This window comes from Bombyx mandarina, chromosome 17 (assembly GCF_030267445.1).
Source record: "Bombyx mandarina strain Sakado chromosome 17, ASM3026744v2".
Classification (NCBI taxonomy): domain Eukaryota; kingdom Metazoa; phylum Arthropoda; class Insecta; order Lepidoptera; family Bombycidae; genus Bombyx; species Bombyx mandarina.
In genome coordinates this window covers 7,976,930-7,996,071 of record NC_143223.1, presented here as the reverse complement: position 1 = coordinate 7,996,071, position 19,142 = coordinate 7,976,930, and the positions used below count along the sequence as shown (strand labels likewise).

The following is a 19,142-nucleotide window of genomic DNA, read 5'->3' as shown; positions in this document are numbered from 1 at the left end:
TTATAATTATATTGCAGATAGTTTGGACACTGTTACACCATTATAAAATTATTAACTTTATATTTTTATAAAACTCTGACATGTTTCTTTGATCATGTCTAGATTAGAAGTTCTAACTTTTTCTTACGAGAAGACAATCATCTGTTTTTTAAACATTTAAAATAATTCTAATAATCATGTGTCAAGTGTTGTCTGCCATTACATTTATATTCAAACTCCAACATATGCTATAATTTATAATACACAACTTTGATATAGTGAAATTAGCTTATATTCTTATTAAATGCGTCACTTTTCAACTGTTCAGCTTTTTAATACAAATAGCCTATTGTATGATTGAGCTCTCTTTTGCCTTCTTAGATCGATAGCCCAAAAACATCACTTTGACATAAGTACTATGACATTGAAAGTTGAAATTGTATCAGCTGCAAACGAAGCTTGAAATATTTACAAAATTCCAAAAAACTAAACATTATGTACTAATATTATAACCACTGATAGTAAATGTTACTCGTGATTTTATGAAATGATAATGCTTCCATTTTTGGCGTGCACTGCTTTTTTAGATTTAAAAGTTACATACAAACATAGTAGTTATCTGAGCATTTTATTCGTAATAGTATCTCGAAGGTTTGTTATTGAATGACGTGTAATGTTTCCAACGGCGAATACTGAAGATATTACACAGGTCACGTCACTATCAGAGAAACATAGTACGGATAGCGATGCACAAAACTCTTCCGAAAATTCGCAAGTTTCATTACAACAAAATAACAGGGAGTTAACATTAAATATGTTACTCAAAGAGATGGTATTCTGCGTCACCCTTGCGCTTACTACTTATGGAGCTTTGCATAATACGTAAGTTTCGCACCTCATTTAATAAATTGCAAAAAGATGTAACATATTTAAAAGTTCATTGAATTAAATCAATTATTTATTACAGATCTACAAAAGTGTCCAAGCACCCACAGGCATATAAATTCTTTGGACCAGAGTCTGTTGTTACTGACTGGTACAAAGGGGAGTTGAGCAGTGCCATTAACAAAGTCAATAATGTAGATGTTTCGTTTGTTATGTATTATGCTCCTTGGGATGCTGAATCTCAATATGTAAGGGGAGAGTTTGAAAAAACGGCTATGGTCTTAAAACACAGAGTAAGTTTTTAACTTCCTAATAAATAAATAAAACTGAGACTAAACCATTTACAGGGAGGTAAGGTAAAGTGCCACCTATTCATTACAAAAGGATGACTATGATTATTTTTGACTCTTTGTAAGGACTCATAAGATTGATTGGGCTCTCACTCCACTATCTTATCTGGAACTGTCTAATTTTACTAAATTTTTTTTTTTTTTTTTTTTATTGCCTTGGTAGGCAGACGGGCATACGGCCCACCTGATGGTGAGTGGTTACCGTCGCCCATGGACTTCAGCAATGCCAGGGGCAGAGCCAAGCCGCTGCCTACCGCTTAATACTCTCCACAAGCCTCGTTTGAAGAAGGACATGTCATAGCGCTCGGGAAACACCGTGGAGGGGAGCTCATTCCATAGCCGGATGGTACGTGGCAAAAAATATCTCTGGAAACGCACTGTGGATGACCGCAGTGGCTCCAGGTAGTATGGATGAACTCTACTCCGGTGGCGGGCGGTGCGATGGTAAAAACGAGATGCTGGTATCATCTCGAACAATTCCTCAGAGCACTCCCCATGGAACATACGGTACAAAATACAGAGGGAACCGAAGTCCCTCCGCAGACCCAGAGGCTCCAAACGATCCGAGAGAATGGGATTATCGACAATCCGAACGGCCCTCCTCTGTATGGAGTCAAATGGAAGAAGCTGGTATTTGGGAGCCCCAGCCCAGAGATGGGAGCAGCACTCCATGCGAGGCCGGACTTGTGCTTTATAAAGCAAAAGTCTTTGTCCAGGCGTGAAGTACCGCTTCGCTCTGTTGAGGACTCCCAGCATTTTGGACGCCAACTTGGCTTTGCCTTCCAAATGACTCCGAAACTGGACATCGCTCGAAATGTCGACCCCAAGTATCCCGATACTCTCGGAAGGTTGCAGGGATACTCCTTGGAATTGCGGCGCCATGACAAAGGGGTCCTTCTTCGCAGTGAACGCGCAAACTTGTGTCTTTATCGGGTTGAATTGAACCAAGTTCAATTCACCCCATTCGGAGACTCGCCCCAGAGAGTTCTCCACTTCAGACACAAGTTTTGATCGTCTCTCTTGCACCACGCTCCGAGAGAGACTCTGATGGCCGATATATCGCGCATCCCCCGTGCTGTCATCTGCATAGCAATGCATGCCATCAATAGACAGCATGTCATTGATATACAGGATGAAAAGCGTGGGGGAGAGCACCGAACCTTGTGGAACGCCAGCGTTAATGGTCATGGTATCAGAACAGTCACCGTCTACAACGACCGTGATGCTCCGCCCATCCAAAAAGCTAGCGATCCACTTGCAGAGACCCTCGGGGATTCCGTAAGATGGTAACTTCGATAGAAGTGCCCTATGCCAGACCCTGTCGAAGGCCTTCGCGATATCAAGGCTCACAGCAAGAGCCTCGCCCTTGCTTTCCAAGGCTTCAGCCCACCTGTGAGTGAGGTATACAAGAAGATCGCCAGCTGAGCGACCGTGACGGAAACCGTACTGTCGGTCACTGATCAGCTGGCGATCCTCCAGATACTTCAGGAGTTGTATATTAATTATTCGCTCCATCACCTTGGAAAGCAAGGAAGTTATCGCGATAGGCCTATAGCTCGATGGGTCCGACCGGTCACCCTTCTTGGGGATAGGGTGGACGTGGGCAGTCTTCCATGAAGACGGAACCCTGTTAGTGCAATAAGAGAGGCGATACAAACGCGTTAGCGCAGGCGTCAGCTCAGGGGCGCACGTTTTCAGAACCACTGCAGGGATGCCGTCTGGCCCGCTCGACTTATGGACGTCCAGGAGTCGGAGTTCCCGCCTGACTGCACACTGTGTAAAGCAGATCTCTGGCAGGGAACTATCACACCGGAGGATGTTCGGTGGTGTGGCACCCCCGTCGTCCACAGTCGAGTTCGAGGCGAAGAGTTTGACCAGAAGGTCAGCCTTCTCTTTCGCACTATGGGCCAGACTGTCATCGGACTTGCGTAGTGGTGGGAGACTAGACCTGCAAAAGTTTCCTTCTGCAGCTTTGGCGAGCGACCAAAAAGCACGGCTCCCAGAGGGATAGCTCTTCAGTCGCTCGCCAATTCTAGCAACGTGCTCCGACTTCGCCTTGGCAATAACCTTCTTGTAGGACCTGGAAGCGGCGTTATATTTCCGCCTTTCCTCTGAGATGTTAGGGTCCTGACGTCTCCTGGCATTATCCCATGCCACGTATGCGGACCGCTTGAGGTGTGCAGCATCCCTGCTGGCATTGTTATACCAGGGTCTGCTGCGACCCCCAACGGGCACTTCAGAGGAGGGAATAAACAATTCCATCCCCTGGAGCACCACGTCTTTAAGACGGTCCGCACAGACGTCAGGATCAGCAGAGGAAAAGCAGAACCGCCCCCATGGGTAGGATGCGTAAAATTCACGCAATCCATCCCAATCTGCTGACATATACCGCCAAACTCTTCGATACCCGGTCGTCGTTCGACGATCAGGACGAGAGAGTGGAACGGCAGCACGAATAAGGCAGTGATCAGACGATCCAAGCGGAGCGTCGACCACCACACTGTATCCGGCCGGATCTGTGGTCAGCAGAAGGTCCAACAAAGAAGGCTCGTGCCCCTCGATATCTGGGACACGGGTGGGCTGTGTCACCAGCTGGGAGAAGCCGTAGGCCAAGGCGAAATCGTAGGCAGTCCGACCCGGGAGGTCAGTGGTTCTGGACCCCAACCACTCTTGGTGGTGAGCGTTAAAGTCTCCAAGAACCACCACCTCCGCAGATGGGTACTGCTCAAGCACGCGGTTAGTCCCCTCTTGCACATGCTCAAACAGAGCTGAACCTGCATCACTGCTGTGGGACCTGTACAGGCACGCGTAGATTCGGCTACGGCCCCCGTGATCTACGCGCAGCCACAAGAGGGACAGGTCCCGTTGTTCGAGGCCCCGAAGACGGCGACAACAGACATCAGCCCGGACGAATACGCACACCCCGGCTTTACGCAGGAAGTTGTGCTCCAATACGTAGCCGGGGTATTCAAGGTATGAGGTATCATCCGGAGCAGATATCTGCGTCTCCGTTAAAAAAAGCAGGGCAGGCTGCGCCGTCTCAAGGTGGTGGTGTACGGCGTCAAGGTTGCTATGTAGGCCCCTGACATTGCTGAAATCCACATTAAATGTGGAATGGGGAGCCGCCTGTAAAACCCTTTTCTTTTTTTTCGACTTCATTAATTAAGTTGTTATATTTCGGGAGAGTAGGATTAGGAGAGGTAGGATGTTAGAGGCGAGATCGAGGCAACATCTGAATGAAGCGCGGAACATAGTACGTGCTCGACCACGGGTTGCGTGAGAGACTGACGCAGGGCATGGAAGGGCCCCCAGTCCACTCTGCGTGCGATCGCCGGGATCCACTCCGGTCTCCGACTCCGGCACGACGACCGCACGACAGAATTTTACACCGGTTGGCGGGACAGCTTCCCGGGGCGGAGTTTAGTAGAGACACCCGGGTTCAGGTCCCCTACTGACCGGCGGGCGGCAGCGGATACCGTTTCACTGGGTCTCCCTATACCCCCGTCAAACAATCACGCCCCGCGAGTTTGCACGCACGTCTGCTCCGCAAGTTCCAGGCGTAACCAAGACTCACCCCCAACAAGGAAGGGGAAAGGGAAGGGATAGAACTGGCTCTCCAACCCACACGCCGGAACACAGCTAGGCTATTTGGCGGCGGACTCTAGTTGGAGGGTGGTCGCCAGCCAGTCGGACTAAGTCCTACCACCGGTTATGTTTTCGGCTCCCGTTTAGCACCACCCAGGGGTCACTTGTAGGGAATCGCGGGTTAAACCTACGGAAGCGGGAAGCACCAACCCCCCAATAACTAAATGTCAAATGACTAAATGTCATTAGAAATTAATCGGGTATAGTCAGCAGCACGTAAATTGACAAGGTTTTGGTGTAGTGGGGGTAGTGTACATTGCAACAAAAAAATGGTCACTTTTATTGCCTGCATATAATTTTATTTTATTTTATTTTATTTTTTATTTGCCATAATTTATTTTTAAGCCTGTGTGCTTATAAGAAAGTTAAAGAAAAGAGAGGAAGAAAAATGCATTACTGCTTCACGGCTGAAATAGGCAGGGTGGTGGTACCTACATGTGCGGACTCACAAGAGATCCACCTACCACCAGTAAAGATCTGGCGAGAACTCGGCAGACACGGTATAGGTTGGGTTGCACATGCTATCTCAGGGAGTCGCAATTCCGATCCGGTAGCAGATTCATTCGCGAAACAGCTGCCCTTGAGTTGTTAGTTATCCTCTTGAGGTACTTAGGCAGCTGTTAGCAAATCCTGTATCTCCGGGTCACCGGTAATCCCTCCTCTTAAAAAAAGGTCTAAAATGGTCACCCAAGCCCAACTCTGTTAGTCCTCTATCAATTCCTAAATCTTTATGTAATATTGATAATACTTAGTACAGTACTTATCCAACATAATATAATTAATGTGAAATTGGTGGCATGTGAACTTTTTCATGTTTTAAATTTTTTATTTTGGATTTTTAATCTTACATTACAGATTTGCAATTTTGTCAAAATGAATTATTAGTATCCAAAAAAATCTCTATCATCTATCTTTACTACGTTTGTGTTTAAGGTACATTTTGCTGCAATCAACTGTTGGAATCCTGGTAGTGAATGCAGGCTGTTACACAATAAGATACCATCATGGCCCATTTTAATTGTGTATACTGTAAACACCAAAGGGATATTTTATAAAGGCAAGTAAGATAGTTTTAGGCCGGAGGTTCTTACATTATATTTATAGATTGTTCAGTTGCTAATCAGAAAATGTAGAAAAGCAATTCTAATCTTGAGCTAGTGTAACTACTTTCTCCCTGTCCATGTATTTATAATAGTAATACTAAACTAGCTCTCTCCAACTTCTCATTACATAACTGGTGGTAGGGCAGCTTAGGAAAATGCACAGTTTGGCACCACTTCAGATTATTTCAGTGGTGAGCAATCTTGTGGTCAGGCTCTTGCGATTAAAATAATGCTGCAGAATTTTCGGCATAGTGTCATAGTGTTCGCATTTAGATTCTGATGTCAATGAGCCACTTTTTCTTACTGCATAGTCCTTTCTGTGTTGTGTAACTAATAATAATAAGTAACTAAAACTATTTCAAATTAAAATTTATTTAAGATTCTAGAAAATAACGTCTTTGTTTTGTTCTAAAAATAATGTTTTGATTTCAGGGCCAAAAGATACATACAGCATGTTGAACTTTTTAGAATTAATAATGAAGCCCCTAAAGAGAGTGTCATCAACCCAAGACTTAATTAATTTATTGTCTATGTGTGATGTAGGTATATATTTTATTTCATTGATGAGTTTGTAATTGTTGAAATTTTAAACAAGGATACATGCTTTATTTTATGTGAAAAGCACAGAAGCCATTGGATCCTGGCCTCAGCATCTACCGTTGGTAGGTTGGTGGCTGGTAAATGTTTTACTAGTTTAGTTAAGTCTTCAACCTTATCTCTCAACGGGGGTTCCCTTATTTACGCTTTGGTAACCTTATAAAATTCCATGAGACTTGACCTTATCTGCTCACTGTCTTTCATTTTGTAGGGTAGGATTTTGTGACTGATAGGACTTAGGTTATAAAAATAGTAAAATTGAACTATTCATATTCATTTCGATTTAAATACTTCAGTAATTAAATTTCTTGATATAATTTATGTCTTGAAGAGATAATATTGTCCAGTCCTGCTTTAGGGCCTAAATAAGTAACTACTGACTAGTAAATAAAGTTGACTACTAAACCTAAAAATTGTTAAACTTTTTTTTTATTGCTTAGAAGGGTGGACGAGCTCACAGCCCACCTGGTGTTAAGTGGTTACTAGAGCCCATAGACATCTACAACGTAAATGCGCCACCCTCCTTGAGATATAACTAATAAAGATCGGCGGGATGGATGTAATATGCTCTGCGTCAACCCTGTCCCGCCGTCTCAATAACCCAGATTGGGCTTCGGCCCGGTCCGGGGTAGGGCGCTGGCTGTCAGCGGCAGGAGTTTTTAGTTTTTACTGCCACATACGCTACCTGCCGCGCGGGTGGGTATCCTGCGATTTTCTCCTGTGGAAAAAAAAGAAGCTATTAATAATATAACCAATAATATTATGAACCAATAATATTATAACAATAACATAACCAATAATATTATGAACCAATAATATTATAACAATAACATAACCAATAATATTCTCATCTTCTATATTCTATTTTAATCTGATTTCGGTCGCATTTTGTTCGTAAAATTTAACTTTTTTACTTATTTATACAGTGTATGCAAAAAGTAATTAAAAATAAAAAAACAGTTACAAGTGAACTGTTAAAATAACAATAAAATTTATGAGGTTAATTGACCAATTCCAAACTACAGGTGGTTATTATGGTTTGACTGTTGTTTTGTAGGACAATAAAACACGATAAAAAGTTTTTTACAGGCAGTAGCAGTGGGCTACACTCCATTAGCAGATACATCAAAATATTACAACATATGGTACAATGTTGCCCTTAAAATTCGGGAATATGATACTGTAGGAGAAATATGCTTTGCAGCGGTAACATCTGAAGATCTATCGGCCGATCTTGGTGTAGATATCGTTCCTAATGCACGGTTGATGTTGTGGAATGATACAAAGGTAAAAAAATATATAGATGCAATTTAATATTTTAAATATATTATTTGACACTCATTACAAATTACGTATGCGAGTATGCATATATGTATTGTTTGCACCATCTTCTCAATATTCGACTATCAATTATGATCCTATGTAGGTACTTAAAGTAACTAATCAGAAAGCTATAAAGTAAAATGCATATTTAGTATATGCATATGTAATGCATAGTAAATGAATATGAGACCGTCAGCGCAAAAATGGCCTAACCTAAAATTTTTCATATTCGTGCTTATACATATACACCTATTGCAATTTATTTGAAAACATAATAAATTTTGATGCAAAGCCAGCTTATCCCTAGTTTTAGCGATAGATAACAGATGGCTTTATAAAAATTAATTTTTGCGCGTATTGCTTTGCCTACGAAGCAATGCAAAAGTAGATTTAAATTTCTATATCTCCATACTAACTAAGGTAGGCTCAGGCCACTTTTGCGCTGACGGCCTCATAATATTTTGTAATGGATTTTCTAGGAATACATTTCGGAAGATGCTAATATTCAAGTATGGAATGAATCAAGTCTCATGAATTGGGTATTGGAGAATTTTGCACAACCAGTCGCGAGAATTATTCCCATGTGGAAGAAGTCGTTCAGTTTCGGAAGATATGTTGATGGAAATCCGATTTTGATATTGTTTACTCCAATGAATCCTTTGTATGAACAGCAGCCCTCATATGCTTTGGTGAGTTATAATATTGCGAACAAAGTCATTTTTTAAGTATCCATACAGTCTGTGTGGATACAAGTGTTACATAAAGTTGTAAAATGAATGCTGATGTAAACAGTAGAAGTTGTTTTTAAAATATTAATTTAATGTTGTACTTCATTATATATTTTGAAGATTAAATTAATATTCTTAAATATTACTGGTGGTAGGATCTCTTGTGAGTCCGCACGGGTAGGTACCACCGCCCTGCCTATTTCTGCCGTGAAGCAGTAATGCGTTTCGGTTTGAAGGGTGGGGCAACCGTTGCAACTATACTGAGACCTTACAACTTATATCTCAAGGTGGGTGGCCCATTTACGTCGTAGATGTCTATGGGCTCCAGTAACCACTTAACACCAGGTGGGCTGTGAGCTCGTCCACCCATATAAGCAATAAAAGAAAAAGAAAACGCATCTCTATTTAAGTATGTTATCGAAATTCTGATTGACAATGATATTATTTGTCATCGTATTACAGTTACGCGAGGTCGCCATGGAATATTACAACTGCAACAACAGAAACTACAGCGGTTCATGGACAACGGAACTAATTAAACTACAACATATACAACGTATTTTATATCAGCAGAAAAACTTTACGAAATTTTGTGACGATTACAAATTTAAGAAACGCTTAATAAAATCGAATAGCTACTACCGGAAGGACATCCAATCGCATAACTACAAGTATCCATGGACGAATACAACGCTAAATCCCCAGAAAGGGAACGCATTCAGTTTCCTCGGTAAACGCGGTCTTGATATTACGAAAGCTGCGAACAGCGGCGACGATCACCACTTGTTTAGCTCGTTGGGAATGTTGCACGAGTGCAGTCCGAGCATGATGTCGACGGCAGACAAAAGTTTCTACGGAACCCACGAACAGTGTCAGTCGAACGAAGATATTTTTAATTGTGAAGAAGAAATAGACGAAAACCTAGAGCGGTAAGTATTAAATACTAAGTAAAAAAAAAAAAATTTGAACAGTTTTAATAATATCATAAATCTCATAAGTATTATTTAGTTATAAATATAAAACTTTTTGCTTTTATATTATATATAAAATTCTCTTTCTTTTTTTTTTCCTACCTAAGCTGGTAGCCTGGAGCGGCTATTCCAGCGTAACCGTGGCTAGTAGGTGAGCTCACGGGGCTCAAACCTGACGACGACCTAACACGAACCCTAGCAAGAGCAGTGCTTCGCAGAATCTACCACCAGATCGGAAACGCGACCCACTGAGAAGATCCGGCGAGAAACTCAGTGGGCTATAAAATTCTCGTGTTACAATGTTATTTACCATACTCCTCTGAAACGGTTTGACCGATTTTTATGAAATTTCATATGCATGTTCAGTACCTCTGAGAATCGGCTACTATCTATTTTTCATATCCCTAAGTGATAATGGTTGTCCACCCTAATATTTATTTTTTATTTTTTGGATATATTTTTTTTGTTATAATGAGGTAATATGCGGTTGAATAAGGTTTTTTTTTAAATTTCTACACTAGAAATTTCCTAGAAATCTTACATATGGCAAAATAACGTTTGCCGGGTCAGCTTGTGTTATATAATATACAGCAACCTTTTTTTTGCTTAGATGGGTACACAAGCTCACAGCCCACCTGGGGCTAAGTGGTTACCGGAGCCCATAGACATCTATACTGTAAATGCCGCCACCCACCTTGAGATATGAGTTCTAAGGCCTCAGTATAGTTACGGTTGCCCCACCCTTCAAATCGAAAGGCAACACATTAGTAATTATATTCTCGACGATCCATTAGGGGTATAATTGTGCCATAAATCCAGTGCACAAAAATATATAGTGTGTTGATAGCATACTATAGCATACAAAAAATATATGAAATTTTTAAATCTTATATTTATTTATTTATGTAAAGGACAATGCCCAAAAGTGGGCCAACTTCATGACAAAACTATTTGTACTTGAAAAACTATGCCTTATTTTTTCATGTTGTTTAGTTTATGTATCAACATTTCTTTCACCCTTGCATTGTTTTACAAAAATATACATCACTTATTTGATAACATCCCAAAACTGAGTGCCATAGTTTTTAAATTCGCCAATAGACAAAGGGAAAATTAGCCCATACAGCCTTATACAGGGTGGCCCATAAGTCCTTTGAAAAGTAAAATTTGAATAAAACGAACAGGGCGCGCGTGAGCGGTGCAGGGGAAGCGGGGGGAGTAACTTCGGTTTCTGGGAATTTAGTCGCGATGGAGCGTTTTACCGGAGCGGACCGTGCGTTTTGTGTGCGCGAGTTTTATAAAAACGACAATTCGGCAACCGTTGCGCGGCGTAAATTTCGAGAACACAAAGGTTTACACAACTTTGACGACACTCCAACTCTTCAAACGATTAAGAACTGGGTTGCTAAGTTCGAGGAGACCGGTTCGACGTTAGATAAACCGCGGTTGGGTCGCCCAAGGACGTCACGTACGGAACAAAACATAGACACAGTGACACAGTCTATTCGCGAAAATCCGACACAGTCAACTCGTAAGCGCGCCAGAGCATTAAACGTATCCAGGACATCGTTACAACGGATTTTGAAGAAAGATTTACATATGCACCCTTACAAAATTCAGTTGGTTCAAGAATTAAAGGAAACTGACGGTATTCAAAGACAAAATTATGCGAATGAAATGTTGAATCGGTTTACTTCCTTCAATAACATAATGTTCTCTGACGAGGCTCATTTCCATCTTAACGGGCATGTTAGTAAACAAAATTGCCGCTATTGGAGCCCCATCAATCCAAAACTTAAGCATCAGAAGCCCTTACATAGTCCGAAAGTGACTGTTTGGGCCGCTATGTCAGCCCATGGTATCCTAGGGCCTTACTTCTTTGAGGATGGCAGAGGGCGCGCAGTTACTGTTACGTCGGAGCGATATGTGGCTATGATCGAAGAGTTTTTCATACCAGAATTGCAAAACTTTTCAGGCTTTAATGCCAGGACGTGGTTTCAACAGGATGGGGCCACTTCTCACACCTCTAACACTGCTATGCCCGTTATCCGTCAACTTTTTCCTGGCAAAGTTATCTCTAAGAGAGGAGACATTTCCTGGCCTCCACGTAGTCCAGATCTGACCCCGATGGATTTTTTTTTGTGGGGCTACCTTAAGGCTAAAGTATACGACACAAACCCGCGGTCAATTGAGGCCCTAAAAGAAAACATCCGCAGAGAAATGACAAGCATTTCAGCAGTGACGTGCCGCGCAGTCATCGACAATTTTAGACGTCGTTTGCAAGAGTGCCGTGATCGCAACGGATTACATTTAGGAGATGTTATTTTCAAAAAATAATTCCCGTTTTTTAAGCTTTTTATGTAAATAAAAATTTAATTCATAATGTAATTAGTTTTATTTTAATAATTTTTTTTTCATATCAAAGGACTTATGGGCCACCCTGTAGTAAACTTATATGCTGACAAACGAAAGAGTTGTCTGTGACTTGAACAACAAATAATAAAAAATGCTAATGGTTATAATTCACAGACTTTTTAGTTTATTATTGTTCAATTCAATATTTATGTATTGTAATAATAATTATTACTTAAGACCATGAATTATTTAATATTTTTAGATATTAATGATTCCATTAGTAAAAATCTCAATGGCCTACCATTATTCTATTCTTATTATATATGATCAGAGAGTTTTGGCAGCAACCCGAGTGAAGCGTCACTTGAAGTTTTATTTTATGTTTTTTTAATAGCTTATTGTGTTGTATAATATACAAATTGGGTGTTGTTTTGTGTATTAAATGTCAATAATCGTTGTTCACGATTATTGAGGCATTGGAATAAAACTGTGGCTAACATAGCCGTGACTGTTTGCGGAAATTCACGCTCACTCAATGTGCTATTCATCAAGTTGACGTCAAAACTCCCAAAAAGCAATAAAAAGAAATACACCGGATTTTTATTAACATAAAAAATATAACTATGACAGACTAGGCTGTATAGGCTACGCTCTTTGCCTGCTTGTTGGCGAATTTAAAAACAACAACAACAATATCGTTGCCGGCTTCCGGATTTCATTTCATTTTATTATTATTATGAGGATATAATAATAATAAAATGTATGTAAGGGCTTATTTCTAGCAACATTAACCACAATTAACTTATTTAATACCGTAAATAATGATGAGAGCGATTATTGATTTCGAAGAAAACAATTAACAACTTAATTTTAGTTGCAGAAAAAAACAATTTCTCTTAAACCTGGGTGAGAATATAAAAATCGTTTTCTGAATATGAAACGATATTTCTTTGTCTATCAAATTAAGTTAAAATCATCATCACCCGACAACTTTTTTTAGGGGCCCAAACGCCCATAGAAAATGGGCATTGTCCTTTACTGTAATTCCCCGTGCTTGAAGGTAATCCGGAGTCCAACACGGAATCTCTACCCACCTTCAGACAGGAGGCACGAGTCTGAACTGTATTAGATAATCGTTGTCCTATCTTTCAAACCGGAACGGTAAGACTGCTTCGTGGCAGAAATATTATAAATATTCAATTATATGTGAGACACAGATTACTGCATTACTGTAAATATTTTTTTTTTATTGGTTATATGTGTGGACGAGCTCACAGCTCACCTGGTGTTAAGTGGTTACTGGAGCCCATAGACATCTACAACGTAAATGCGCCACACACCTTAAGACATAAGTTCTAAGGTCTCAGTATAGTTACAACGGCTGCCCGACCCTTCAAACCAAAACGCATTACTGCTTCACGGCAGAAATAGGCAGGGCGGTGGTACCTACCCGTGCGGACTCACAAGAGGTCCTACCACCAGTAAAAGGCACATTTAAATTTCAGAGCACCAACATCAATGCTCCCGGACGAAGATGATCCTTTATCGCCAGAAAATCTCGTACAAGACAACGTGAAACATTTCTGTAGATTAATGAAGTTTGCGAACGGTCACAGTCCGCCATTATATTTCTCAATGGATCCCGAGGAAGAACGTAACGTAACTCGTATAGAAGGAATGTCGTGCGCGAATAACTTTAGCCTGTACATATTGGCTGTTGACAGCATACGAAATCATCATTTCGCCGAATCGCTCGGCGTGAACATAACGAATAAAAAGGACATGACTTCGGCCGTTATATTAGATAGTAAGGTATATATATTCCTAGTAAGGTTTTTATACAATATTTGATAAGGTCCTATATAAATTATTTTCTTCGACTCCGTTGTTAGAAATACTCAACTTGAGATCGTACTTTTTTCCCTACCTATTCTCTTGTAAGTAGCGGGAGCTTGGCTCTGCCCCGGGCATTGCTGAAGTCCATGGGCGACGGTAACCACTCACTATCAGGTGGGCCGTATGTTCGTCTGCCTACAAGGGCAATAAAAAAAATCTAAGAGGCTATTCCAGCTATGTCTGGACGAATAGGCAAGCTCACGGGGCTCAACCTGGGAGCACTAAGTCTAACATTAGCCCTAGCAAGGTGCTTCACAGAATCTACCACCGTATCAGAATCGCGTCCCACTGAGAAGATCCGGCGAGAAACTCAGTAGGCTGTGTCTATGAAGGATATTTATTGTAAAACACCATTCAAACGTTAATGCACAATTGTTTTGCTGCAAAAATAGGACCATATTGTTATTAAATGTAATATCCAGGCCCGCCGGGGATGGAAACGCACCACATAGGGCGGAATTTTCAAGTCGATAATTTATCCGACATCAACTTCCCCTCTTAAGAGTCTAGTAGGGTAAGCAGGAGGGTAAAAAAGGGGCGGCGGTGAAACGCCCAGCGGCGGGCCCGGTAATATAAGACTTGAAGTCAAATAATATGCTAATTAATTGAATATGCAATTTTGAAAAGGGCACATTTCTGAAAATGTAAAATGTTCAGGAAATAAAAAAACTGATTATTTTCCAAAGCAGTGTAAAATTTAAAATATTAACTTTTGAGATACATTTTAGTTTTAGCAATTAGAAATTGAAAATTACTGGAATTATTATCTTAAACGTCAGTATATATATTTAATTAGATGTTTTATATTTGTGAGATATGCCCTTTTCGAAATTGCATATTCAATTGATCTTTCCATAGCACGAAAGCCAATACGTCCTGTCGGAAGACTACAATGCGAAATCAATAAGAGACTTCATAGCGAACTTCACGCACAAACGGTTGAAGCGCTCCCTGCGTACGCACGTGGACGATGCAGCGCACACGCACTACTTCGAGTCGAATGCTTCGAATGAAAATAAATCACACGAAAAGACCATTGAAATTATAAATCTCAGCACCAGAACGTTCCGGAGGATTATCCGGGAACCGGGAACTGTAAGTAATCTATATATTAATTCGTGAAGCAAAAACTTTGTATCCCTTTTTACGAAAATTGCGCGGACGGAGGAGTATGAAATTTTTCACACTTATAGAGAATATAGAGAAGAAGTGCACAATGCTAATATTTTTTTAAAATAAAGCATATAAGATACATTAAATCAATAAAGAAAACATGACACACACATACCATGTATTTGACGCACACACGCATGCATACTACTTATTGTCAAACTTTTGTTCTTGACGTCTGTTGTCAAATTGAGAATAGATTAAATATTATTTGTTTTTGATAATATTTTTTATAGTGTATTCTTGGCGAAATTTATGGTTATAGAAGTATAAAATAAAATCATAATAGTGTACAAACTTACAATTCCAATTAATTATAGTCGAATTTCGACTACTGCGGGTTCTCTAGTAGTTAATTATTTAGTCTCTTGTATGCTTTGTGTGTTTCGCTGTAGAAATAGGCAGGATAACGATACCCACGATTGGAGGCTCACGATGCATTCTACTATCGGATACTCGGGCACCGTGTACCCGCGGGATTGTATTGGCGGTACCGTTACTCGTTTGATACGAGTACACGCGCGTGTTATCGCTTAGTGTGCGTCCGTATGTGAGCCCTGAAACTGCGATACTTTATGACAATTTTTTTTTGTATGAAAACTATCGACATCTTGTTGTGGATACCCCTAAACTTATATGTTGTTTAAGTTAAGGCACTTAATTATTGTACAACTAAACACAGAAAAATAATAATCATACAAGTCTTTATTTGTTATAGACAAAATGATTAAATTTTCTCAATTTGTGGGTTATGAAAATTTACAAAATCCTTCATTAAAAATAAAATATATGATAGGTAAGTAATATGTTACTGCCATCTACAGGAGCAATGAGAAACTAATCGAAGCGAAGCCACCTAGTGTCCGACGCCCGTAAAAATTTTTGTTGAGTGCTTGAGTTGCTTATCTATAACTAATTTATGTGTATTATCTATGGTGAGCGCGGCGATCCTGCGCAGTTGACTTTTTGGCGGGAACGCGAGGAGTGAAGTTGTGTGATTTGTTTTGTTTCGTCTATTTAGTGTTTCTTTAGGCTTAAATGTGTAATAACGGTGGTTTATTAACTGTTTAGTATCTGTGAAAGTGCAAAAATGTGGGAAAATTAAACAAAACCGCTGAACGTAACTACTCGGGATTCTCCAAAAAGACCACTGAAAAAGTATCAGTAAATGACCACCAATTTACTTTAATTTTTTTAATTGCTTAGATGGGTGGTGGGTGGCTCACAGCACACCTGGTGTTAAGTGGTGACTGGAGCCGATAGACATCTACAACGTAGATGCGCCACCCACCTTGAGACATAAGTTCTAAGGTCTCAAGTATAGTCATATAAAATTTTTTTTCATTCAAATTAAAATAGGACTTGACCTAAAGGTCTTAGTTACCAGGTCATAAAACTCTTTAAAAAAACCTGCACAGGTGACGGTGGTGGCGATCTGCGGCGGCGCGTGCGGTGCGGTGACGAGCCGCGTCGTTGCGGAGGGCGTGCGGCTGCTGCGTGCGTGCGGGCTGGCCGCGCGCGCCGCCCGCCTGGACGCGCTGCGGCACGACCTGCCCTACCACTACACCGTCGACAAATACCCCACTATATTCGTGTTCTCCGCCGACAGGTGCGTATTATTAACTAGCGACCCGCCCTCGTCGCTTCGCTTCGGAAACATGAAATTTTATTATTGAATAGTTGATTCCCGCGATGTTACCCGCGATTATTGTCGTACCGCGGGTGACGCGACAGGGCGAAGCTAGTCTAAAAAATGTAGCCCAAGTTACTCCTTATATCATCAGCTACCTGTCAGTGAAAGTCCCGTCAAAATCGGTCCACCCGTTCCAGAGATTAGCCGGAACAAACAGACAGACAGACGGACAAAAATTTATCCATATATACGGTACGGATCCATTTGGAGTCGCGATAAAGATCTTACTCCTAAGTGTTAAAGTTCTTCTTCTTTATGTTTTGGCTCCGGCATGGTTTGTGCATTAGCCAGCGTTAAGTAATAAGAATTTTACAATTCGCCGTTTTAATTTTTTACAGTTTATAAATAATAAAAAACGAAGGAAACTAATCGCGACATAATATACATGATTAAAAACGAATTAAATTTACAAATGAGATGATATGTGCTGAAATATAATTTCAGTAAAATGGTGGTAATTTACTGAGACTTTTTCAGTGGACTTTTTGGAGGATCCCGAGAAGATATGTTTAGCGGCTTTGTTTCATTTTCCCACAATTGTGCACTTTCACAAATTCTAAACAGTTAATAAACCACCGTTATTACACATTTAAACTTGAAGAAACTATAATAGACCAAATAAAATAATTCACACAGCTTCGCTCCTCGCGTTCCCGCCAAAAAGTCACCTGCGCAGGACCGCCGCGCTCACCATAGATAATACACATAAATTTGTTACAAATAAGCAACCCAAGCACTTAACAAAAAAAATCACGGGCGTCTGCCACTAGGCTTCGCTTCGATTAGTTTCTCATTGCTCCTCTAGATGGCAGTAACATATTACTTACCTATCCTATATTTTATTTTTAATGAAGGATTTTGTAAATTTTCATAACCCACAAATTTAGAAAATTTAATCATTTTGTCTATAACAAATAAAGACTAAGTTAAACTGCGATTTTGTTACAGCAACAGAGTAGAGGCAGAGAGCGCGGTGTATCCCGCAACACAGCGGGTGTGCGCGGGCGGTGTCGCCGCACTGGCGCTGCGGACGCGCCCCGCCCCCATACACGCGCGACTCGCACTAGCGCTCTGCGCAGCCGTCGCTGTAAGTATATACTGGATGTTAGGAGACCGCTAACGAAAACGAAGACAGACGATAGTACTAACGACACCTTTCGATGATGGCAAGGAAAAAGATCGATCCAGATTTAAATAAAATAAAAAAACATATTTTAAAACTTTTTATTAGCATTATTCACGCTCCATCATGTCAGTGCAGCTAAATGAAATGATAGTTTCATAAAAAATAAATTACTTTACAAAAAAAAAAACAGCTATGAAAAACAAAATCAAAAACAGCTGATGCTCGAATCAATGAACGCCCGGGCGTGGCGTTTCTTCTCACACGCACAACGGCGCGGCGCTGATCGGTCTCTAATGCTCAGTATACACTTATTTGCTTTTTTTTCGTACCTATTCTACTAAGTACTAACCTCGAGGGGTAATACTAGATTCTCCGGGTGAGTAGGTGAGCTCACGGGTCTCAAATTTGATGACGTTGCTAACACTAACCCTAGCAAGAGCAGTACTTCGCAGAATCTACCACCGGATTGGAAACGCGACTCACTGAAAAGATTCGGCGAGAAACTCAGTGGGTTTTGTCTATGGGCTAGGTTGCAAGTCGAAATTCAATAAACTTAACCATGGCATATAAAAAACAGCCTATAGATTAAGTCACAAAACACGTATTTCGTCAAAATATTTTAATACAATTTTTACAACATAGTGTCGGCGACGTTTTTTTTTTTTGTAAAAAAAATATATGTGCATCCAAACTTATGAACGATAGTGTATATTGGTTTCAAACAGAAAAATGCTAAAGAAAAAAAAACGGGTATTACCTAATTGATGAAGACTTTACGATAACATTGTACGTAGAATAAAAATATCACTTTCTGAATTAAATGATTATTCGGATCTAGATTACCTATGCATGATACGGTGGTGATTATTAAGCTGTGAATATCAACGCGCTCTTTACGACAAAAGGTCATTTATTGCATTGGAATAAAAACTATTTGGTCAAACTGTTACACAAAGTAACTTCGCAACAAAAATAGTTTGGATGACCTCTGACCTCTACACCTGCCCACGGTAAAATAAAAAACTTATCCCGCACGTGTATGTACTATTTAGCCCGGTGTCTTCCAACGTGGGGCCCACGCCCCACAAGGGGGTAATTTGATAATTAAGGAGGACAATCGCACTAAATTAATATAAAAATCTGTATTATAATTATTTTTGATTTCAATTTCAGTTTTTTATTATGTTTTGAAATATCACTTACTGAGTTTTGATAACAATTTCGTAGTGATTTCTCTTAAAACATGTAATTCATGTTTCTTAAGTGAACAAATCAATTGTTTAATGTTAAAAATTATGTATAATTTTTTTTGGAATGGTAC

At 40.3% G+C, this 19,142-nt stretch overlaps 1 protein-coding gene across 1 annotated transcript in view; it reads left to right on the top strand.

Moving 5' to 3' along the window:
* Positions 1-385: 385 nt before the first annotated feature.
* The window catches only part of LOC114240723 (thioredoxin domain-containing protein 11), a 20,162-nt gene continuing 1,405 nt past the window's right edge, over positions 386-19,142 (top strand). Inside the window, exons 1-11 of the mRNA XM_089734365.1 lie at positions 386-861; positions 947-1,157; positions 5,793-5,916; positions 6,395-6,501; positions 7,649-7,846; positions 8,362-8,571; positions 9,073-9,539; positions 13,442-13,748; positions 14,691-14,927; positions 16,421-16,611; positions 17,644-17,782. Coding sequence (XP_089590491.1) covers positions 653-861; positions 947-1,157; positions 5,793-5,916; positions 6,395-6,501; positions 7,649-7,846; positions 8,362-8,571; positions 9,073-9,539; positions 13,442-13,748; positions 14,691-14,927; positions 16,421-16,611; positions 17,644-17,782 — 2,400 coding nt within the window. The 5' untranslated portion in view covers positions 386-652. The remainder of the gene's footprint in view (positions 862-946; positions 1,158-5,792; positions 5,917-6,394; positions 6,502-7,648; positions 7,847-8,361; positions 8,572-9,072; positions 9,540-13,441; positions 13,749-14,690; positions 14,928-16,420; positions 16,612-17,643; positions 17,783-19,142) is intronic.